The 24866-nt window shown below is 45.2% G+C and overlaps 1 protein-coding gene across 3 annotated transcripts in view; it reads right to left on the bottom strand.

The window, feature by feature from the left end:
* The window catches only part of ash1l (ash1 (absent, small, or homeotic)-like (Drosophila)), a 29622-nt gene extending 5594 nt beyond the window's left edge, over positions 1-24028 (bottom strand). For 2 of the 3 annotated variants that reach the window (XM_041052614.1, XM_041052617.1), the window contains exons 1-22: positions 23882-24028; positions 22735-22831; positions 18988-19791; positions 13690-18130; positions 10783-11446; positions 10431-10604; positions 10189-10283; positions 9670-9743; positions 9474-9519; positions 9181-9289; positions 8870-9076; positions 8541-8687; positions 6043-6151; positions 5745-5894; positions 5179-5246; positions 4311-4477; positions 3947-4099; positions 3525-3579; positions 2999-3131; positions 1192-1470; positions 639-725; positions 445-535 (exon numbers count right to left, since the gene is read on the bottom strand). In XM_041052614.1, coding sequence (XP_040908548.1) covers positions 445-535; positions 639-725; positions 1192-1470; positions 2999-3131; positions 3525-3579; positions 3947-4099; positions 4311-4477; positions 5179-5246; positions 5745-5894; positions 6043-6151; positions 8541-8687; positions 8870-9076; positions 9181-9289; positions 9474-9519; positions 9670-9743; positions 10189-10283; positions 10431-10604; positions 10783-11446; positions 13690-18130; positions 18988-19596 — 7858 coding nt within the window. In that variant the 5' untranslated portion in view covers positions 19597-19791; positions 22735-22831; positions 23882-24028. The remainder of the gene's footprint in view (positions 1-444; positions 536-638; positions 726-1191; positions 1471-2998; positions 3132-3524; positions 3580-3946; positions 4100-4310; positions 4478-5178; positions 5247-5744; positions 5895-6042; positions 6152-8540; positions 8688-8869; positions 9077-9180; positions 9290-9473; positions 9520-9669; positions 9744-10188; positions 10284-10430; positions 10605-10782; positions 11447-13689; positions 18131-18987; positions 19792-22734; positions 22832-23881) is intronic. The other variant, XM_041052615.1, reaches the window with a different exon arrangement.
* Between the last annotated feature and the right edge of the window lie 838 nt (positions 24029-24866).

Genomic DNA, 24866 nt, shown 5'->3' with positions numbered 1-24866 from the left:
CACAACACACACACACATACACACAGGCTGGTTATTTGTCTACAATGGTAAATTTCACAAGAAACCGACTGCTTAACAGTCAATTTACCAGATAGAACATGTCAAAATTTTTAAAATGTAACAAGATTGTTTAACCAACCTAAATCTGCATTACATTCACTTCAACACTAGGATACACTGAAAATCAGTGTTTCTGATCTCTGGTTCAAGGTTTCAAGCCTGTTTCACCTCTGACCACATCAAGCATCTCTGATGGGTGTGGTCGGATGTGGTCAGAGGTGTGTTCTGTTGCCGGTATACCTGAAGGTCACCACAGCACGGTGAGAAGTTAAACCAGTGGAGGTCAGAAAGACAAGATTTTCTCTCTCTTAAATTGCTCTAAAAGTACAGAGACTGAACCCTTTCTGAGAATCACATGACTGCTGGTTTCTATTGTTTCTATACCTTGATGTAGCAGCAGCTCATCTCTAAGGAGGCAGATGTAGTAGACAGAGCCAGCCTGGGCGTAGCTGGGCTGGGGTATCATGGGAACTTCCTGGAGTGACAACAACACATGTGAGATTAGAAGTGGTTGGTGACAAATCTGACCTAGAAACAGAAAACATCAAGTGCAGTATTCATGTTTTTTTCACACGCACCCTGTCTACAGGCCGAGGGTCACACTGCTCACACAGGTAGTGCTCCACCTCGGTTTCCAGCCGCATACAGTCAAAGTGCTGCCACACCTAGAATCACAAGAAACTGCTGAATCACATGATCATCACGCAAAAAAAATGATAGCTGACTCATTTGCGCCCCATCTGTTCTTAACTGTGATTCATTCTTAAAAGAGTTAACACTCCAGCGTTCTGTGTCATCAAAGAGGACAAACACATGTGGATCAATTTCCTCAGAGATGGTGATTCACTACTGTGGTTGCTCCATCAATATTTGTAACCATCCTTGTTTTCTTAGTCTAAAAACAGAAACGGAAAATATACACAAAGGACTGACGGTGCACTCTCCTTTGGAAAATCTCCTTGACAAAGCACTCCTTAGTTAGGTGATGTCTCAAGAGAAATTCACTCACTAAAACAGGTGTAACCTATCACACAGTGAGGGAAAAGAAAATGATGGAAAATCCAAATTGAAATGTAGATTTTTTTCACCAGCTTTTTTCCCAGTTTAGGTGTCTGACTCCTTGCTTCTTACCATGCACTTCTCACACTGGATCATCAGGCCTTCGTCCTTGTACATTCCACAGATACAACGGATGACATCGTCGTCCTTGTCGTGAGACCCCGGCCCTCCTCCTCCTCCGTGGTGGTGGTGGCCGTGGTCCCGCTCCAACGAATCCGAGCTATCGGCCTCGCTTGCAGTCTCGCCCACAATCTCATCAATCTGGACAGCGGCTTCGTGACGAGCGCTGTAGTAGGCTTTCCGCAACCGACACACGTCCCTGCCTACCGATGACTTTCTGCCGTAATATTTCTGGTGGGGAAAGCAAGATAAATGCAGCTGCTTTATTTGTTTGCCGAAGACAATAAATTTAGTGGAAATCATCTTGGTGAAGTCTGTTAGGACAACAAGACCTCCCAAACAGCAGATGAAGACATAAATCATATCTATGGCAGAGGAATGCACATTTGACCCCAGAATTACAAACTGGTCAGTCACCCAGACGAGACTTGAAGGTGATCTGCCTGTGGAGTTATGGGCAATTTGCTGCAGAACAAAGGTCACTGACACAGACAGATACATTCAAAACTGCTGTTGCAGCTGCCAAAAATTCACTGACAAGGCAACACACTGCTGCTCTCAATTTAACAACAAACCACTTTCACCTCACTCTTTTTTCAGTCAGCCAAAAAGGGCCTTGGGACCAAAGGGTGAATCTAATTTAGACGTCCACTTCAAACTTCTCTGACTGGAAGCGTAAGCTCCTCTGAGAGGTTTCAAGTGGCACTTGTTTAAACTGTTACGCTATACAGATGTAAATCAAAAGGACCTGCAACGTGTGCACAGAGGATCAGGAGTCGTGGAGTTATGTCCCACTTGGGAGGTTTTTGTGCGTGAGAGAAGAGAGGAAAGCGACGACTGAGTGGGAGGAAGAATGTGTTGAAGCTGCACAATAACAGCTTAAATTATCATTTTGATGAGCCTTTTTGATATTGATTGGGCTCTAAGAATCTGGGATCATACCCAGGATTGAATAATGATGAAAACTGGATTCAGCAGCTGTAGCCTTCCTGCAGTCATTATACTAGTCTTTATATTGACTGTTGGCATAAATGGACAGACAGATCTATAACAAAAATTTTTCAAATGACGGATGATGATCCATTTGACTGATATAACGATGCTGGTACAAAGTCATTCAAAATCACATCTGACTTCAGTCATGATTTTAACCTTTCTCACCAGCAACAGTTTCTACTGCAGGCACTTTCCCAGGGGACGAAAAAGCTCTTCAAGAACTTGGGATATAAACCTGTGTTTTGACAAGAGGGACCAGGGACTAAATTCTGTTCCTGTACAATGACTCCAGGTGTCAAAAAACATCCCCGCTCTGAGGGGAGTACTTTCTGATGATTCAGGATCCACCAAAACTACAACTTGTGTCACTTCACAACACACTGAAGCACTGAGTTCTGATACAAGAACGAGGGGTGGACATTTGTCGTTACTGTTTATCAACACTGAAGAGCAAAATTAAGGGAAAGAAAGTCACACACAGGCTGTGCACACAAGCGAGAGAGAGAGAGAGAGAGAGAGAGAGAGAGAGAGAGAGAGAGAGAGAGAGAGAGAGAGAGAGAGAGAGAGAGAGAGAAGCAGCAGTAAATGAAAGAAGAAAGGAAGTTAAAGGAGGAAAAAACTTTAAAATACTCCTCTTCTACCAGCAACATGTGCTGCTCACCACAAAACTATTAAATTATGTATGAATACAGACACAAATGCTCTTTCTGCAGTTCTCATTGTAAATAGCAGGGGATCATTAATGTTTGAAACATCTGTCTACCTCAGCATTGCGGAACACTTTGAGCATGTCTGTGTCGAACGCTTCAACGGTCTTGTAGTGGCCGGTGAGGATCTGCTTCTCGATGGTGCTCAGGTCCAGAGGGTCGGACACCTTTTCATAGTACTGGCTGTTCCTGATGGCACACACATTGAAAAAACAACAACAAAAGAAACAATAGGGTTGGTCTCTGCAAATCTGGTTTGTCAATGCTTAAAAACACATATAAGATGACCATTAGCATCCCAGTGATAAAATCAAACACCCAGCTATGAGGGTGTTAGTGGCACGCAGCAAAACGAAAAAAAACCATAATGAGCTGTTATTGTTTTGACACAAAGTGATAACTATCAATACTGGACGAGAATCAAAGCACAGGCTGTCACGGCTCAAACGCGTGGCTGAAGATAAGCTGTTACACTATGTGGTTTCTGTACACTGATAGGCCAGATAACACAGTAACTCTGCTGTCAAGAAAACAGTGAAACGTTATGAATGAACCAGTCCACATGCGGGTTTGCAGGCTTACCTCTTCCGCGAGGGAAGGTTCACCAGCGGAGCAGCAAGTGTCTGGCCAGCTGAATCTGATGTAAGGCAAAAGAATAACATTCATGTCATAATTTTTCAATCATAAAGTCTTATCATTTGCTTAATATTAGATATTAGCACTGAGGCACTGACAGATGTGTTTCACGGGCCTGATCAGACCTCAGGTCAGCCCAGAGGTCATATTAATGAGGATATTTAATAGGTAGGCAGGTAGAATACTTTCTGTACCATAAAGAGAAATAACCTAATCAACACCTAAAGATAATAGATGTACATACAGTGATTGAGTGAAGGCTATGAAACAAATGTGAAACTTGATGCAGGGGATAAGAAAAAACCCAGCTGTGACTGTCTCTCTTTGTCCAGCTTAGGTACATACTGCATATTTCTCAAGAAACTAACCCTTGTAGCTGGTGATCATGTCACAAATCTCCTTGAAGATGTGTGCGAGGCGAGCAGTGCGTGTGACTTCCGTGTTTTCCTCAGCAGCGGCGAGTCTCCGCGTACGGACCGACCGTGATGTCTGCAGGGCCGAGAACTGCGTCAGGAACACATCTGAAAACCAGGGATGAACATTGCACATCAAGTTTCTACACAGTCTGACTTTATTTCAGATCACACACATTTCAGTTACATCCTCAGCAAGTAACATGTCTATCACTAAACATTTTAACTGTAGCCCCTAAGACAGTTTTTTTCACAGCTTCTCAAGTTTCCTGGCTTTCTAAAATTCACGCATCGCTTCACACTTTTAAACTACACTCACCTGACTTAATGTTGCCGTCGTCACGGATGACTCCTCCCCAGCGTGTGTACATGGACAGGCTGCTGGCGTCCCGCTCTCTCTCACCCTCTCTCTTAAGCAGCTCCTGTTTCTCCCTCATCTTCTCCCAGTTCCTCAGGAGAAACACCCGGTGCTTCAGCACAAAGTTTCTGGTGATTGATGGAGGGAGACAGGACAGGAGTGTGAAGACAGCTTGTGTCTGTGTGTGCCAACATCTACTCACACCTCACACTTGATAGGTCAAATGTAGTTTGCTCTCTGATAGAACTTCTTTTCATAAACTGGAAATCTCAAATACCACCATTCTGTTAAGTTATGAAAAAAATCACATTCATTTGATTTAACGTGTACTAAACACGATTTTAGATATTTAACCAAATGTTGTTTTACGCTGCAATATTTCACCAGCAAGTCATAGTTTGCATTAATATTTCTGATTAGGGAATAAGAAGAAATATGAAATCATACTCTCTACCATCACTGAAATGTGCATTTTTAAAATATTTTGTCAAGATGTTTGTCACTTAATTCATCTGTCAAATTAGCATTGAGCATTCCTGAAAACAAAAATGCAATCTGGTATTGGCCAATACATGTGTGGGGGTAGGGGAACAAAAAAAACACTGATCTGTTTGTTATAATGTTTTAATCAGTATTATAATCTGTTCCATCCCAGTACATATGAGTAAGGGATTCCAGTGTGTTCATTTGTACAAGGTTTACAGGAAAAGGAATGCAATACAGACTGAGCCTGATCATCATCATATGTACAAAATATGCTTCATCAATCGCTGTGTTAGAGTTTTGTATCTCTTATGCGTTGCTTGTGTCACTTTGTGACTGTATTTACCTCTCTCTGTTGGACATTGGTTTCATGAGATGAGGGTAAAATTTGTTGCTGTCGCTCGACTCTTCCTCCTGAAGATAAAGACAGATGTATTGAAGCATGAACCAATCTTAATGGGAAACAGTCCTTTGCATTTAAATTGAGCGTCTCTTTTTATTAACATCTTTTACAACTTTTTCTAAAGCTTCATACCACAATGTACATTGCTGAAAGCCTGTATTTAAAATTTTAACTTTTAGGTCATTCAATTCAGCCCTAATTCAAAAGTAAAGCCTTTAAGGTATTCTGAGTTACTTTTTTAGACACCTTGTGGCCCACTACGAGTACCTCTGAGACACAGACACATTCATGCCCTACATAGGCACAGCACCTGATATTTAACAAGACAGTGCCAGACTTGGACAAAATAAAAATAAAAAAACAAACCTGAAGCAAAATGTTATGGTAACTGCTCATGTATAAACACAAAGAACAAACGATTAAGGACTCTTTTTCTGAAGTGTATTTTAATCTTAACTAAAACTGAACTGATACCAACACAAGTATTTTTAAGTATATTCATCACTCACTCGCTTCTTGAGCTGATGTTTTGACTTCCTCTTCTCCTTAAGTCGACCCAGCCTCCGAGTCCCTCCTGTCTTCCCAGGCAGGCCGTTAATACGCTGGCTTTTGCCTCCGATGATGCCCCGGCAGCTCTCTGAGCCACATTTACACACTTGCTGTAGAGAAAAAAGAAGAGCAAAGAAAGAAAAGAAAAACAGAGTTGTAGTTAGCAAGAAAGGGGTCTTGCTAAAGTAAAAGCAGCTGGGATTATAGTTCTGAAGTGTTACTCCAAGAAGAGGTTCAAAATGGTCCCTTGTGCTTCACCTGCTCTTCGGTGTTGAAGGAATGGAAGTTGTAGTCATAGGTGAGCTCAGTGCCGCTGCTGATGTCCTTGAGAGCAAAGAGACCAATTCTGTACACCCCATTCACCGACCTGGGAGAGAGGAGTCACAGAAAAGTGGAACGAGTAAGTGCTGAGTTTACGGACACGTTTGTTTAAAAAAAAAAAAAAAAAACAACTTAATTAACAACAATAAATTACTGTGTATATTGCAATTTGAAGATAAAGGAAACAAAACATTTAGTGAAATATTTTAAGATATTTCCCCTGCTGGCTTTAGTGCAAAGGTCAGGAAGCAACTGGGTCTTCCAGTCACCTTTAAGAACAGTAGTTCAACAATAAAACTTCACATAAATACTTATTTATTTGACATATACTAATGGGAAATGTTACAAACCAACACAGAATCATTTTTTAACAGGTTCAACTTAAGAGTTGAACCTGTTGTAAGAGGCACCAGAACACATGCAGGTTCAGCTCTGAACAAAATTAAAGGTCATTCTCAGGTCAGAAATCATATGCTGCCTACATCTGAGAGAGGCTGGAGAGCCTTGCCTTAAAGGGATGCAAGTATGTTACATCCTCTTCATGAAGTCAGGCTTTCAAGCTCCTGTCTTGACTTCAAACTTAATGTTTAAACATTGATTTTAGAAAGACAATTAAATTAAAGGCATTTTCAAACTGGAACAAAAAGAGAAAAGGACTGTCCCGGTTTTCATTTGCTTGATTAGGCAACCGCTCAACACGTTGTAATCCCTATTTTTCTCCTTTCCAAACGAGGCAGTGGTCCAGCTTTTCGCCATTCTTCTAAGAATAAAGCGCACTATTCTGTTTGCCAGCCACTTGATAATTTATTCCTTCTATAGGGGTAAAAAGCTGGTTCAGCGCATTGTCTTCAGGCACTACAGCTGTATCTAAGGCCCGGCTGCATGTAATCTCTCTTCTGTGACAAGATGGATGACTCGTCAGGCTTTGTGCTGAAAATCCTCCATCCTTGTGGAGTCTTTTATTTCAGCCCAGCCACTCTACATTACACACACACACACATACACAAACACACACACAGACCAGTGCCCTAGATTATGAGCTGGTCTATGCCGGAGGGCAGAGGGTACAGTTTGATAGCTGAATTTCTCAAGGTCGTTAAGTGCCAACAATTGAATCCGCTGAGGGTTAAACTGTGGTGACACGTGGTGCAGGTTCACCATACAAAGGCAAACCGCAACTTGAGGAAAACCAAGTGTGTTTCACTTCGTAAAGTCAGGCACAGAGAGGCCTGTTCAGCCAGGTCTCTGACTGCAATGGATTTAGTCATGCTGTGAGAACAATCCCTCAGGAAACCAGTGAATTGTTTTGGCGTGGTGCAAGGCCTTTAAGCCATTTAGGTCTCTGAACACTGGCAGAGTGTGAGACTGAGGTGAGCTCATCAGATTACCACCACACAACCACATTAATAAGGCTGGGGTTTCCAGGCAGAGCAGTCTCATTTACACCTGCTACACGTGTCCCTTTTAGAGCTCGTGTAAGACACCCAAACTAGGGCAACACATTATTTCCTAACACTGACTGTGACTGCTTATCCGCATCCCAGGTTAAAGTGGTTTAACTGTGTAGCTGTGATAAATCTACACAACTTCAAAAAACTTCTAAGTATAACTACGAACTTCAACCAAAGTAAGGGAGTCTAACACCAAAACCAACAAGGGCACATGCATTAAAATTCGCTCACAATTTACAGCTACAAAACTCACTATAACTCTTTAACAGCAGAGTGAGGTGCCAAGAATAAAAAAGGTGTCGCAGAACTTTTTGGTGGTTTGGGCACCCTTGTCTCTATTTGGCTTTAACTGCATCAAAAATATTATTTCTATGCTGAATATCTTTCTGGCCCATTGCGGTACGTTCACCACAGTTTGCCTCTTACAGAGAGAAAACAGACATTACTCAACTCACCCGAATCATCAGACACACAAATGGATAGCAATTCAGTGAAACTATTTAGGTAATGGCCTAGTCTATTTTCCAGTTCGTTAACCTTAAGTGACAGAAGCATTTAGAAAATAAAAACACTGAATTATCAACCTGGAACATTTTCCAATCAGCTTCTCCCACGCTCCACTCACAACAATCCAGCAGGAGTCTCAGCTGCACTTATTAAACACTGTCTGTCTCTTTAATTTACTGTGTCTGCTGATGTACCTGACAATCCTTAAATGGTAAACCCTACTCTTATGGTACTCCTAATGGAAGTTAACATTACCATTTACATAGTGGGAGTGAACGCGGTATGCTTTCTTTGTCATCGCAGCCAAACAAATGCAGTTTACACCAGGTCTGGCTCAATCATCTGTCAGTAACAACTTGTGGCAAGCGCTCATGCTTGTGCCTGAAAAGGCTTAGCCAAATCTGGGTTTTGGTAAGAACCCAAAAGCACCACAAGGACATCAGTAGGGAACTGGTTTAAAGCTGCCATGACACCCACCACTTCTGCATCTCACAGTTGGGTTCACAGCTGTGGTTTATGAAGCGTGCCTCATTGCCCATTCGGTAGCTGTCAATCACCATGCCGCTATCCAGGTTCAGACAGTAGTGGCCACTGTGGGAGTAGTACTGCTCCATCATACGACTCCTAAAACGTGATAGGAAAGAAGCAGCGGAGGATTACATTTCTATGGCTACATAAGTCCTGAATTAAGAAACTGAAACAGGCAGAGAGAGACAGACACAGGATATGCTAAATCTTCTGACATCTACATATATTTTAGGGCATGTCTACCATTCAACAAGAATATCTTGCATAATACATCTCACCTGAACTCCTGTTCGCTAACCACCTCTCCCAGGTACTCGATGATAAACTGCCCAGAGCGAAGAGATTCCTTGGTGCGGATGCCCCAGCCCTTGCCCTCAGCACGGAACCGCTCCAGACACTGCACCCACTCATGTCTCTGGATGTGCTGGTTGTCACACTGATCACCACAAGGACAAGTGCTAGGAGAGCACTCAGCAAAGCTCATCCTGGAGGAAAAAAAAGGCAACTGAAAAAATGTACAATTCATTTTTCCTCCGACATCATGTTTACCCTATATTCATCTCTAAACAAACAACTTTTCAGTCTTTACCTATTCAGGCAATCATCCAGGCAGCCTTTTTCATTCGAGTCCTCAGGAAGCCTACAGTTGCATGTAGTTGTTTCATAACCAGAGAGAGGCTTCACATCTACATAGACATCTGTGACACAAACAGGGGATTACCTAAAGTGCTGTTTTGCAAACAACACGTTCAATGGACAACAACAGCAACCAATGAAGGAAATATCCCTTTGTCTCATGGATTAACTGAGAACTGGTAACAAAACTGATTAAGCTATGAGTTACATTTTGGCAAAATCATTGGAACAAAGCCAGATACTCACTTGACCTGATCTTTTTATAAAGGGGGACATCAGGCCTCTTGTAAAGCTGAAACAAAAAAATAAGAGTGAATATAAAGGGGTTTAATGAAAGAAAAAAATACTAGTACTGGGGTTGTAACTTTTTAAACTACCCATCAGTCGTTCCCTCTGAGCATGGAAACATGCTGAAAACAATTAGTGCGATGTGATTGATCACCTGATCGTGTTTCCACAGCCATAAGATGTCATAAGGCAACTGGAAATCAATACGTTTCTGTCTCAGGTACTTCCCTGAAAAAACAAAGCAGGGGAAATTTGAATAGAGAAAATAAAGCAGAAACATAAGAGAAGAAGGAAGTAATTTCTGACCCCATATATACATAACATATATTCACAAAGGATATGCAAATGACAAGTCTGACCTCTTGCCAAAATTTTTTCATGTTATCATGGCTGAAAATAAAGACCTGTGGGAACTGAAAAACAAGTATTCTGTTCTTAGTAACAGATTTACTGAGTTACGTGGATAATTTAAATGAGCTTCTCCGGAAGTTACTCAAGTTTATTCAGCTAAATGAGAAGCCCAACTTAATGAGGCAAGCCAGTGTTTTAATTCTGCGTAAAGAAACATGAGTCTCTTTATGCGGCTTATCAATCTGGCAGTAATTACATGCTCAGATTCTGTTTTTTAAAAATAAGAAGTGTGGTGTAACAAGTGATTCAATTTGAGACTCACCAACATGTATAGGAGCTGGAAACAATCCATACTCATGTTCCCCTGGTATGTATTCTAGCTTCTCTTTCTTTAGCTGCAGAAGCTGACTCCGGGGACTACACGATGTGGAGAAACAGTAAAATGTACAGAGAGATTTTAAGCTGTCCAGACAAACTGTATGTGATGTTCTTGTATCTAAAACAAAACATGGATCTCAGAGAGCTATTTTCAGGTATTGTGTCAAAGATTTCTTTGGCACTCACTCTTCAGTCTTGTACACATCAGAGTAAAGCCCCGCCTTCTGGAACTTCTTCTTTGGAGGTCTGGCTGGTCTCTTCTCCCGTTGGCTGGTTATGGGCATGGGTGGAGCTTGTTCCCTGGAGACGGTGCCTGGGCGTTCTGGGGAGCAGTGGCCATCTGGCTTGCTTTCCATTGAGCTAAAAATAGAACTATGACTTGGTTTCTAGTGACGACTGGACTTAATAAATGTTCCTATATATATACCAGCACTGAATACTAACATTAGTACTCACTATGAATCATTGTCTCTGTCCCTCAGAGGAGACTCTTAGGTATAAAGGTTAACATACAACACTGTGGTGAAAGTTTGCTCACCCGCGAAAGTGCTGGAGCTCCTCCTGAGTAAGCCAGCTTCTTCCTGTGCCAGTTCTGGACCTTGCCACCAGGTTGCCCAGGTTCTCCTCTCTGTCTGGAAGTCGCTCCTCTGTCTCTTCTACCTCCCCGTCCTCTTCTTCCTCCTCTTCCTCCTCATCTCCATCTCTTTCCCAGTGCTTCCTCTTCTGGCCTTTCCTACGCTGTCCCTGGACTACTGACTCAATAGCATCTGTCACAGTATCCCCCTCCCACCCCCTGACCCCTGCTGGCCGTTCCCCCCCTCTGTCCCTGTGCCGGGTCTGATTCAACTCAACAACAGGGGGCGGGGATGGCGGTGGGGAGGGTAAAGGGTGTTTCCTGGGACGTCCAGGGCCCCTCTTCTTCACCACATTGTTTCCTGTACGAGCTTGTCTTTGCAGCTTCTTGGCACGTAGGATTTTGTTGACGTGGTGCAGGCTGTGTTTGGATGGCTGTGCCCGATGGGAGGAGTGGTGGGGCACGGAGGAATCCAGGCAACAGTCCTGAGAGGGAGAGAGGCAGGAGGAGGAGGCAGAGCCGTGGGAGTGAAACAGAGAAGGCTGATGATGGTGCTGCTGCCGGTGGTGCAGGGATCCATCAGGCCCTTCAGGGGTCGGGAGGGCAACACCTCTTGTTCCTGATGACCCTGGACAAAGACAAAACAAAATGATGCTGCATATTTACTAAAGCACACAATGTAAATTCTTAGCATTTGTAAGTGGTGTTGGGACAGCTGAGACACTCAATGCTCAGGAAACTGTGTGATAATATCTTGTAATTGTCTGAACTATGAAGCACAATGGGCAACGTGGCCCAAAAAGACACTGTTTGATAAGATAAGGGGGCATGTGAACCTGTTATTGTCTTACTATTCATGCCTTGCATGAAAGAAAACACAACCTGGAAGCCACCTGGAGTCAACATTAAGATTTGTTTGACAGGTTAACACAGCAATAAAAAGCCATAATATCTCTACCAGCCTGGCACTTGTAACAGGCATCAATGGTGACTGAATCACTGAAAAGAACATTTATCTAGATTAATACATCCATACTATACTAGGTGTATTACTGCTGTAAGTCTGTCAACACCGTTATCTGTCAAACATAAGTCCAGGTTTAGTGAAAGAGGGTTGCCCCACGTCCAGCAACCCACAAAGCCAAAGCCCAGCCACAGTGAGGTCAGGGAGCCCATTCGTTACCCAAGTCACTGGGTAAGACAGGATTGAGGTAGGCGGACCAATTAAATCACTTATCAGACTGGACAACAGTTTTAACTATTACCTGACCCCTGGCCAATTCCCATGTGTTGTGTGAGCAGCTTGACATGCAGTCATGATGTGCCATCGTGCATGGTGTGAAACACACACAGAGTATTTGGACATACAGGTTCAATATGGCTTATGTAATAGTCGCAAACAGAAAAACACTTTGCATTTTCTTTTGTTGACTTGGAAATTAATGATTTAAACCTTCTCTTTATGCTACATCTTATCCTTGACCTCCCTTACCAACCCCACATCACTCTCTGCCCATCCTCTTCTGTCAGTGTGCATCTATCCACCTCCATCATTACCCACTTGTCTTGGGAAGCCAGCCCAGTCCCCACCTTTGGCTTCCTCTACCTTCATGATGCAGTCTGCGACCGCTGATTGACCCCAAGTGCTGAGCTCTAATCTAGGATTACCCTGTCTTGGTCCGAACTGCACCATGCTGCCTCTTACAGCTTCCCATCTCACTTACAGACATGCACATAAACATTAGGAAATACTTGCATTTAAAACACTATCACTGCTCACAGACACACAAACACATCAGTCTTAATTAGGGGGTATTCGGAGTCACACTGATGGAGCAAAGCCATTGCTGAGACACTGTGTCTTTACATCAGCAACATTAGCTCAAGCCAGGTGCTGGGTGTACTGAAGGGTAGGACTAGGCCTCACATTGTGGGCTTTTGAAGGAAAAGTCTACTAAATATAGCATGTTAACAAAACACACCACCCCTGCAGTAAGATGAGCTCTGGCAGAAATACTATATCAACTGTGGCCAACTGTGACCATCTACACTCACAGTGGAGCCAGTCATTACGCATGTTTTTTTTGCCAAGCCTGTAACCACGAGTAACGGCTACCAAATGTCAGATAGCATATGTACAGGGGATGTCACTGAGTCCTTCAAAAGAACTTTTTTTCACAAAAATAAGTGGCTACTATTCTCTGTGGTTGAGAGAGCTACAGAGACAGAACTGATAATTTTCCAGAGTTGTTTGAGCCAACCACAACTGAGATATGGATGGTTCCAGTGGTAACCACTGCACATTTTCTCAACTCTATGTAGGATTTTCAAGAGACATAACGAGGTTCACTGAGCAAAGATCAAGCAAGTTTTGAAAGCCCACTTGCCGTGCTGTACAGCAGTGCCTGAAAGAGTTATTGTCCAAACACACAGTCCTGAAATCAGTGCTGGATCTCTATTCTGATTTTACCCTGTGCCAGTTTCACGATAGCTGTGCCCAGCCATACGCTCATCAGACATCAGCCAATCATATTTAGCCACAGGATTCTTGATACAACTACATCTGAACTATTTCTGGAAAATGGATTTGGTGCACAATTGACTCCAATAACCTTTTACAATGTCAAATTTAATTTGGGTCAAAAGATTTTCTGTGCTGAACAGCTTGTCAAACTGAAAAGCTTATAGAGTCACATAAATGATATGGGATTCAATGCAGTGTATGAATGTCCAAGAACAAACCAATGCAAATAATTGCCTGCTACTATTGTTATTGGTTATTATACAGTCTTTTCTTTATCTTAAATTAACTCTGCAGACGCTGTTGTGTACTGTTCATCAGTCAATTTAACTCAACCAAACTCGACTTACCCAACTCTCTCCTCTCTGCTGATGTTGAGCGGTCTTTCCTCATTGGCCGGTCCATGCGGGAAAAGCTGGAGCTCTCTGGGACTAATTCAGTCTTCCTGCTCCTGCCCCCCTTCAGTGTAGTACGGGTGAGAGCAGAGGCAAACAGATTTGTAAGGTTTGGAGAATCATGGGCTCCAGGCTCTACATCCTCCGTGGGGGTGAGAGGGTCCTCATCCTCACTGTCTGAGCAGCCTGCTGGGTCTCCAGCATGTCCATCTGAGAAGGGACCCTGGCCAGGTGCCACATGACTCCGTGAAAGCTTAGAGTAGTCTGACTCAGAGCTGCCCATCCTGAACCAGGACTCCACTGGGTGGTGGCCTTTCGAGCTGCTACCCAGTGCAAGCCTGGAGGGTCCAAGACAGGACATGGAGCTTTCTTTGCGCTTGTACCTTTCTGCAGATGAGGATGAGGAAGACGAAGGGGAGTTGGCAGAAGTGGCAGCAGCCTGCTTGCTGGCACCAGTGTTGGAGGCGTCTCGTCCAAAGCGGCATCGTTGTAAAGACTCTGCCATTCCCAAACTGCCAACTCGCTCTCCTTTCCCCGATGCTCCATTGTCAGAAATCCCTGCATTAGCCCGGCTCCCTGATCCACTTCTCCCTGCTTCCTCCCTGTCCTCCTCGGCACAGCGCTCTCTGTGTTTGTGTCTGTGTTTGTGTTTGTGGTGCCAGTTGAAGGAAAGCTCAGAGGACATGGGTGGGTACAGGACAGGTGACCTTCCTCCCCCCAAGAACTCCTGCCTAAGCAGCTTATGTTTTTTCTTGTGAAATTTGGAGGGGTTCAGCAGGAGATGTGAAGGGTGGTGATGATGCATGTAAGATGTCGGGGGAGGAGGGGGAAAAGACGGTGAGTGATGAGAGTGGTGGGATGGGGCTGTGTGGGGTGACTGATGATGTGGGTGGGGATACAGAGCGCTAGCTGTAGGATAGCCTCTGTAATAGCCCAACCCCAGGGGCCCAGAGGAGTAAGGAACGCTGTAGGAGGGGTGGTAGAAGCCTCCACTGGAGAGTGGGAATCCAAGCCCAGGCACAAAGGGAACCTCAGACATGGACTCCCTCAGTTTGGGAGGCCGTCCCCGTTTCTTCTTCATGTCTGGTTTACGAACATAGTGCAAAGGGTCACAGGAGTATGCAGGATGAGAGTAGAAGCTGCCAAAGTTCACCCTGAAGATTGTAGGTAGGAGGTCCCTGTGGACATAATGATGTGGAGGAGGGCCACCTGTGCCTCCCATGCCACCACTCGCCCTGCTCCCCACCCCCGGCACTCTACTTGTTGCCGCTGCTATGCCTATTCCACTGCCGAGCCGGTGCCCTGTGGTACGGTGTGCTATCCGTATTTCACTCAGTCTCACGACAATCTCATCCAGCTCAGCAAGAAAGTCTGGGTCATGCCGGCGGGATCGCAGCTGCAGGTACTTCTTCTTGCGTTTCCTTTTCTGCCTCTTTAGCTTGTCATAGCCGGGGCACCCATGGCTGCGACGTTTACACTTGTGCTTATGTTTCTCCTTATGTCCCATTAAGGAGGAGGCAGGCGCTGCTGGGTGCGGTCTCCGGGGATCGGGTGATGACCTTGTCCCATGGGGTGATGGAGAGGGTGAGGGATGTTCCATAAGCACAGTGGAGTGTCGCCGCCTGCCTCTGGAATTAAGGCCCACCCCTGGACCCATAGCTGAGCTGATGACCCCTGGCATTAATAATCCACTGCCCATCCCAGGTGGCATCCCAATTCCACCCAAGCCCCCAGCCCCTCCAGCTTTCTCACCACGGTCAGAGGTGCTGTTATTGTCTGTCCCTATACCACTGTCACTGGGAACTGTCTCCTCACTGTGTGACTCACTGACTGGTGACGGAGTGGCTTCTTTTAGCTCACTAAGGGGGGCAGGGGAGGTGGGATGGAGCGGCCTGGGAGGGGAGAGCTTATGATAATGGTAGTGCTGCCTGTAATGGTGATGGTGATGATGGTATCCGCGGCAAGATGACTTTTTCTGGGAAGCTGCTGTTGCCATTGATGATGATGTTGAGCCCAGCCCTGTGTTACGAGGATTAGGGGCCGAAAAGGTTGGGGGAGGGAAGGAGAATGTGTTGTGGCTATGATGGGAGTTAGAATAGTGAGCATGACCTGCAAAGTGCACTGAGCCTGGCTCCACAAAGCTGGCATCGCTGATGGGACTGTGGCCTCCACTAGACTGTGAGAGGGAGGGGGAGGGAAAGACCTCTGAAGAGGAGAGCTGGTGCTGTTGCTGGGACTGTAATTGATGGTGATGGAGAGGGGAAGTGGTGTTTGGGGAGAGGAAGGGTTCTGGTGGTGGCGTTGTAGCTGTGGCATTAGTCACTGCTTTTGGTTTACGGCCTCTCCTCTTACCCATATATATTGTGCCCTTTTTACTGACATTAATTTGTGGCCCCAGCTTTCCCCCAAAAGAAGCAGCCAGGGAGGACAATGATTGAGTGGCAGCTTCCACAGAGCCAGCCACCCCACTGGTAGTGCCTTTAGGGGTGTCCTCCGTTCTTGGGCCTAACAGGATTTGACTAAGAATGCGTTTCCGTTTCACACTTTTCATCTTATTGATCTTACCTATAATAGTCTTCATGATAAGCTGCCCATTACCTTTGCTGCGGAACCGTTTGTCTCCCATGTCTCCTGCCTCTGGAGCCAATGTGGGAGGCTGACCCTCTTGGGGTAATGTAGGGGGAAGGCGCTTGGGACGTCCACGTTTTCTAGGCATGGGTTTAGGGGGGTTCAGGTCCACCTCTGGGTGAAGAACAGGTGGGTCCTGCTCTTCTTTGGACTTGAGTAAAGATGAAAAGACCTTGGAGGGAGCCAGTTTGTTAGGTGGGTGTCCATGGGCTGGGGCATCAAGCCTTGGCATTTTGGACTTTGGCCTCCCCCTTTTCTTAGGCTGGGGTGGGAAGAGCTGTGACACTGTACTTTGTGGCACAGGATTTGGTTTGACCTTATTTGGGTTGGGAGGCCTGCCCACTGGTCTTTTAACTGGCGGCGATGGCATTTCCAAGCTTGAAGATAAAGGCATGGCGGTTTTGCTCTGGTCAAAGGGACTGTCCTGGCCTGTTCTCTGACTCTGCGTCTTGTTCATAATGCGGGTCCAGCGGGGTTTCCTTCCCCTGCGTTTTTTAAGGGGTTTGCTGTCCTGCTCTGCGGGTGAGTCTAGGGATGAATCAGGAGAATCATCTCTAAGCGGTGTCTGTGGGCCTTCTTCACCATCTGGCTCTGGTGGAGAAGGTGCCCTTTGTCTAACAGGCTCAGGGGGACTGATAGTCCGACTGGGTCGACTGCAATCCCGGTTGGGACTGCGCTTACTTGGACTAGAGCTCTTCCCCCTCTCAACTCGCAGTGACTGATTATTAGCCCCCTTGTCCTTCCCTTCTGGTTTTCCAGTTCCTGTTGGGGCAGGGCACTTGGTTAAGTCTCTGGGGCTGTCCCCATCCTGCTCCCTCTCACTTGCACTACTTTCCTCTGCCAGAGCAGGACTCTCACGTGCATGGTGTCCTTGTGAGGGAGCAGGGGAACCCAGGTGACTCACTGCGCTCACTGTCCTCTGCTCAGCGGAGGTGGTGGAAGAGGATGAAATGGGACAAGATGGCAAAGATGTGGTGTGGGGTTGGCAGTGAGCCGGACGTGACTGTGGCTTGGAAATGCTACTGTTGCTGTTGTCATTGTTGCCATCCTTTGACATGGCTGACAAACGGTTATTGCCATAGGTGAGTGCTGGGCTGCTGCTGCGGCTACTGCTGTTGCTGCTGTTCATGTTGATGCTGTTGTGGATGTTGTTACCGCTGCTGCTACTTCCATTCCCAGCCCCTTCTGTGTCTTCCTTCCTCAGTGGTGTCAGACTGGGTGAATTTTCCATTACACAGTCTTTGTTCCTAGAACCATAGGGTCGACCAGGTGGTCGCGATACAGGAGGTGGTGGAGAAAGGTGAACCATTCTTGAGTATGTGTTCCTATTGGCCATAGCCCTGTCTCGCTGCTTTGCTGTGGGGGCCATAAAGCCTGAGCTAGGGAGAGGAGGAGCAGGGTCAATCTTTGCAGGTTTTGCTGGCTTTGGAGTCTTTGATGGCGGGCATGTTGCAATGAGTTGAGCTAATTTCTCAGTGACAGTGGGTGCTCCCCAGTTTTGGACACCCTTGTCCTTGTCTCTCTGACTTTCAGTGCTGTAAGTGTATTGAGGTGGTTTAACACCTTCAAAGCTGGGTTCTTTTGATGCAGGTAGTGGTGGAGAAGGTGAAGATGTCCGGGGGTTGAGCTGTGGAGTCGGTGTTTTCTTCCCAGAGGGATGAGTTTTGCTGTCTGGTGAAGGGCGGTGAAGGTTAAGGGGTCTCTCAGATGTGGCGGCTGCTTTTGTGTCTGGCTTTGTATCAGACTTGCAGTCCATCTTTGGTGGACCCTGCAAAGAAACAAAAAAGACACAACAAGATGGCAAGTGATTAACGAAAACTAATAGGTGATAACTGATGAATAAGTATTACATTTAAGATATACACAGGCAGGATGTCAAATTAAAAGAATGCATCTACACATTTTGTCTCTTAACACTTGAACTAATTTTTCAGTAATATGTTGAAGTCATACACTGATATCTAATGACACATTTGAGTGGAATGTGGCAAAATTAAGAGTAATTTTTTTGGTGTTAATGCTGCTGAACCTAACACGTCTGGCCAGAGACACCTCCAGCTATAAATAGAAACTATCAATCCACAATAGGTTTATTTAGCTCATTAGAAATTTCGGTTCATTGGTAAGATATTCTGTCCAAAGCTGTTTTCTGGGCATGCCTGGAAAAGGGGGGGGGGGGGGGTAACACTCAACTCAATAACACTTATCAGGGTCAGATTGGGGACAGAGAGGGAGAGCTAGAGAGAAGGGTCATGCAGGGGAGGGGCTGGAGAGGACATGGCCAGGCAGAGACAAGAGGATAGACGACACAGACGGAGGGAGACCGGAGGGGGCAGTGCATGATGAATAGAGACAGGCCAACAGAGAACACAAAGAATACTAAAGAACAATTTATGTTCTGCTCTTTATCTGTGCAATAACATGGTGATTACTAGGGTAACCTTGTTGTGGACCACTGCCTTACCAATGACTGACTGATAACATTTTAAGGAAGTAGGGTAATTAACATGAGTATGTACACAACATAAATATAATACACTGACAACATGGTGAGTCAATACTGAACATTCACTTTTGGCAAAGCTTAATCAAAGTACATAAATTGATTTTGTTCTCCCTCCTCACCCTTTTTGCAGGAGCACTCCCATTTACTTGGGAGGGTGGTAGGGTGGTAGTGCTGGCAGGAGGAGGAGCAGGAGGAGGTGGTGTAGGAGCTTTAGCAGAGGGGATTGATGAAGACAATGAGGCTGGTCTGTTGACACTGGGACTCTTCTCCCTCTCTTTTTCCCTGCCATGTGAGGGACTCTGGTTCTGACTGCCTGGCCCATCACCTGTAGTCACCGCACGGTTTCCACGAGCACTGCCTCCTCCACGCCCTGTATGCCTCACAGTGGCCCTGAAGGCTGGTCGGCACACATAATTCTCCAGGATCTTAGGTGGCTTCTTCATGCGTTTCGCTTGAAGGCCAATCTTAAGTTTGACATTGCCCTCGGACAGGCTGCTCTCTTTGATGGAGAAATGGGACTGATCACCGCCGGCACCTCCCGGACCACCTGTGCCTGCCCCTCCGGTACCAGCTGAGACAGTCGCAGCTCCCTCTTTCTCTCTGTCTCTCTTCTTTTCCTCCTCTTCTTCTTTCTTTCCACCCCCTCCCTCCTTCTCTCGCTCCCCTGTGGGAGTGCCTGAGAGAAGAGGGGGAGGAGTTGCAGTTCCCCCCTGAATCTTCTGATCCATCAGAACTTATAGGGGGTGTGCAAGTTTACTAGGGAGGGGATATTGTGGATACCAGGTAGAGTTTTTGTCAGGGGATGGGATGGGGGTGAAGGGGGAAAAGGGGGAGGGGGATAACGGTGAGGGTGAAGCTCTCCTTGTTTTGGGGTGGCTTCTCTCCCTTCCTCGGCTGTCCAGCCCTCTTTCTCCGTCCTTCAACTGCAGGAGTAAAGACAGGTAAAGCAGGGAGAGAGACAAGAAGGGAGGATGGAGCAGACAAAAACAAATTCCACATTAGTCACCGCAACACAGAACATCAACCAAACAGTGACAGTTTTAAACACTGCCCTACAACTGAGAAGTATAAAACGTCTTATAATGAATGATGGTGCAAAGCAGACGGAGAGCAACAATTTTTATCATCTATTTGGTTAGAGGTCGTCCTTCATCCTGTCTGGGTGACTTTTTACGGCGTGTTCGTCCTCACAGCCTTTAACAATCTGTGACCTATTTACACAGCCGGGACTCTTCTACCTGAGAAATGTAACCTTAGGCTCAAGGACTCTTAAGTTGTCAACCTGAGAACTACAAAGCCTGCAACATCCAGAGTCAATAGTTAATCCCACAGCGGTGCCACATCCTTCTGAGGTGTCACAAGATAAGATGCCAAATGAGCAATCCCTTAAGTTCCCTCATTAGTTCCAAGGAAAATGTGCCTGTGATAGTGGTATACTGCTCATACCCTACGTTAGCACCGCAGCAGCAGAGAGCAGCATGTTTCTTAATTGTGCTCCTTAGAGGACAGCCCAATTCAATGAAGTTGTCTACAGCTCCCCATGGCCACTGAGTGATTTAATGTGGATTCACCCCCAAGCAGGTGCTTTCTCCGGGTGAAGTCATTTGGAGGCAATTCAGAACTGTGACCTCAGCACATTGGGCCCTCTGGGACTAGACAGAGGATCCAGCCGCCTTTCCCAGCCTTCGCCAGCAGCAAATGAGAATGAGTGATAGAGCGTCAACGTGCCGGCGGTTTCTCTGCGCCCTACATTAGTGGAGAGCACTAAAAGAGCCACTTAATGGAGCCTCAGGAAAGTCATACAAGTTATCATCAGTGTAGCATCAGAGCAAGAGGAAAAAAGGAATCTACCCTACACAGAGACTTAGACCATGTTTGTTTTGGGTTATGACTGTGGAAAACAGTAGTAGAGATTTTTTTCGTTGAACCACACACTAAACGCGGCCCAATTTCTGGAGTCTGGCCTGTACTTCCCCCCACGCCCTCTTTCTGTGTTTACTTCAATTACTCACTCCATTTCGCCTCAAAACTGCAGACTCCCCCTCACTACACATACCACACTCAAATCACACCTCCCTCTTTTCTTTAACACTCCATCAATCTGAGTTCTTTCTCCGTTTTCTTTAAGCTTTTCCATCCTCTTCCTCCACTATTTCGCAAACTTGGAAAGCAGTAGTAACAGCACACAAACTAAAGTCACTGTGTTCCTACTTTAATCAAAAACACATTTCACTCACCACCACCCCCACCACCACCTCTGTTCCCTGTGTCCTTCTTACACAGAGTGACAAATGTTCTCCTCATTCTTTTATACTAAACGCTTGCAGTGATACTGCCTGCTTCCGCTGCCTGACAGCAGTAGTGCCAAAAATAAGCCACAGTAGTACCAAACTCTGCAAGAGGCTACTGACAGAAGTCTGGAGAAAAGCCTCCCGGAGAGTCAAAACATTCCTCTCACCTCTAACAAGCCAAGTCAGGTCATTTACTGGCACTTGTTCTCTTGTAAATGATCTGATACTGGGTTGAATCGCTTTCAAATTTGTGATTGATAAGCCTTAACACCATAACATATCATTTTCACATTTAGTGTCAAAGTAGTCTTGTGTTTGCAAAGCTGTTAAGACTAAACTTAGTCATTTCTTCTTTTACAGTTATACTGCAAAACAACAGAATAACAACACCACTGGTTTTGAAGACATACATTAGTCATGGCTGTCTGCTGTTTGCATTTACTTTCTGAACAATTACCAGGAATTAAAGTAGTTGAAAGTAGGGCATATAAAACCAGAACAAACGTCAGAAATTAATATGAAAAACATGGAATCAATAACCAATATCAGGCCAAGAACCTAAAAAATGGCAGAGCAGGCAGGAACGTAGTAAACAACTTCCCGCGCCCCCTCCCATTTCTTTCCTCCCCTTACTCCCTCCCTCCTCACTTTTGCACACGTTGTTCATAACTGCTGATTTCCCTTTGGCCATAGCAATAGTATCCAACTCACCCACCCCCACATCATTCACATGGGGGCTGGCGTATGCCCTCAGAGCTCGGTGTCATTTCCAGGGCTTTTACTCCATTTGTATTAGTACAGAGCCGTGCTCGGGGGAAAGCAGCCAAATTCCTTTACTACTAGCATTAGTTAGTATCATCTAACACCGGACGCGCTCAAAAATAATTGTAACTGAACGTGGTATCAAATGAAAGAAGTGGCTTTAATGTTTAAACCTCTAAGATAAACGAAATGCAGCGGAGGCTTCAATAAATTGGACGGGAGTGACAGGTGTCAGTCAGACCAGCACCATGCAAACATCCTCAATCTGTAAGAGCCCAGAGGGGTTCAGTCAGTGTTATCAACCGGCTAAAAATACAGCGCATAGAATTTGTGTAAAAGTTTTTTAATTAATTACGCTTTCGCTCATGTTATGCAAAAACGTGGGTGACCAGCGATGGGCTGAACAAACCAAATAACGTTTTCTGCTCTCGGTTTCCTGTACAGTCAACGCTGCCCCTCAAGGGAATAACTCCTCTAAGTCTGCGAACGAATCACCCTCAATTTTCACAGCAAGTACTCATATTAACTCAGCAAATTCACTACTGTTTAGTCATACTCATAATTGCTGAAAGGAAATCCAGCCTCGGAGGCATGCTCTTGCAGTTTCTGATAGCCATTAGGTTGACACTGCCTGCAGTCTCGAAACAATTTTGCAAACATCTACTCGTGCGTCAACATTAAAATCTCCTGAAGGGACTGACAAAACAGGAGCAGTGAGCAGTCTGATTTAGTGAATCTATACAGCTATATCAACAGCGACTACAAACCCATATACCTATGAAAACGAACCATATTCATTTTATATTCACTCACCTGTATAATTGTCCAGAAACGGTGTTCACATTATTTGGCTCTGTGTCCTCCCTTCGTGTGTATCAACGTGGTGGCCACATAATTTAATCTTCCTGTGCTGAATTGCCAAAACCAAAACATGAAAAATGTCAGATTTGGGTTCAGTCATTGCTGTCTTCAAGATTTAAATCTAAGGCATGTACCATGAGCTGAAAGCACAGCCTAAAATTAATATCAATATTTTGTCTCTTGTGTTCCATCTAAAATTGCATAACAAATGTTTACGCTGTTTTCAGATGTGCCAAACGGGTTATAACAAGGTAATGATTCTGAACGCAGCCACAAATCTCAATCAGAAATCAGTGCACACAAATCTTGACCACGTACAAAAATCTGATTAACCTTGCCACCTCCAAAACACAAAGTTGCGACGGTGTAAGCCGAGTGCCACAGCATGAAAAGCATCACCTCCAAAAATGTATTTCCAAAATATTTAAGATGATAACAGGCAAGGCAGGAAAGCAACTGGCATAGCGTGGCCACTTTGTGCTTAACATAACCCATGCATTGTAAGAGGTTTGTGTTTATTTTGTAACAAGCTAGTAGCTACCATCCGACCAATAATAGACAGCCTGTGCTACATTTTGTATCAATGGCACTGGCAGCGGCTAACTAGCCATCTATCAGCAGCCTGTTTGAGGGCGATTTAGGCTAATTTCGCCGTGAACCGCTTTAAATTGTACTGTATGCAGGCAGCAAACGAGTCGCAAACGCCTACAGCTTTCGTCCAATTTGTGTAAACCGAGTGAATATGACACAACCCAGGACAAGTGATGCACATAATCTTACATCTCCGTCACATTCTCGTAGGCACTCGTGTTACTACATCTCAGCTACGACGGCTAACGATGCACTAGCAAGTCAGCTAAACCAGAAAAATCTTCCAACGCTGATTCAAAGACAAACGCATAATTAAATCGACCGAAATACACACGCAAAAATGTGGCGAATTATATTCCAGTGGTATAAAATAACAGATGCAGCGCCGTGTAGGTTATTAAAAAAACACTAACTGTCAACAAAATGGCGGCTGCGTTGAATCAACAGAGACCCGAAATGGATCTCCCTCTATTTCTTCTTCCTCGGTGCTAAAATCCTTTTTCCTTACAGCAACTGGTATCCGTAATATCTCCCGAGATGCTCCGAAATCCACTCCGACACGCCGTTAGCTGGGCCTGGATGTGTCAGCACGGGCCTCTCTCGTTAATCGGGCCTCCATGTCTGCTCAGCCCGTATCGCTACTGTGCCAGTACAACACGGGCATTCTCGGTCCCAGAGAGGGAGGGAGGGAGGGAGGGAGGAGGACGGACCGAGGAGGGCGGAGGGGAGAGGAGAGGAGAAGAGAGGGGAGGAAACGAGAGGAGAGGAGAGCAAATGTCGGTCGTACGCGGTTCCTGCGGTCCCCTGGTCGTTGACAAAAAATGTCTCTGCTTCATTATTTTGCTATTTTCGGTTGCCGTGGAAGGCTGTGTGTCGGCCTGGTTGAGGGTGTGTTTTGCTGGTATGCAACAGTCAACTGTCAAACTGGCGGTGCCCGGACACAGAGACTGTCAACACAACGTTACAGTATATAAACAGTACAGACCGGAGAAGGCAACGGGAGCCCTTCAGCCCATAAATAAATCATTCTGCTCCATAAGGATGTTGTTCCTCTCTTCAGATCCGAAACGATTAGCTAAGTCCACTTGCCAAACAGGTCATTAACATTAAAGGGTAGGTTCACGTGTTTTCAAGTCTGTCTTCAAACACTTGTCAGGTGCCTAAGGGAACATTTCAGTTTTTGCTTGCTGTACTCAGTCCTTTCAGTGGAAGTGATGGGGGACAAAATCCTCAGTCATCGGTTTGAACATGTTCCAAGGTAATAATAAATAATAAGTTATGAAGCTTCAGCAGTCTGAGTGACATTGATCAAGTAATTATCCTATTCATCAGGGCCAACCATTACATTCTACTGTATAGGCAACATGGTATACACTCCTATATTGAAATTGATTCTATTTAGATAGATTGGATTTCATTGCATTATATTATATTCTATCTCCTGTATTGTACATATACTGTATTCAAGTAAATGTTTCTACTGTATTCTACTC

Source organism: Toxotes jaculatrix, chromosome 13 (genome assembly GCF_017976425.1).
Source record: "Toxotes jaculatrix isolate fToxJac2 chromosome 13, fToxJac2.pri, whole genome shotgun sequence".
NCBI classification, from domain to species: Eukaryota; Metazoa; Chordata; class Actinopteri; family Toxotidae; genus Toxotes; species Toxotes jaculatrix.
The sequence above is the reverse complement of the archived record's forward strand: the minus strand, read 5'-3'. Positions and strand labels throughout refer to the sequence as shown.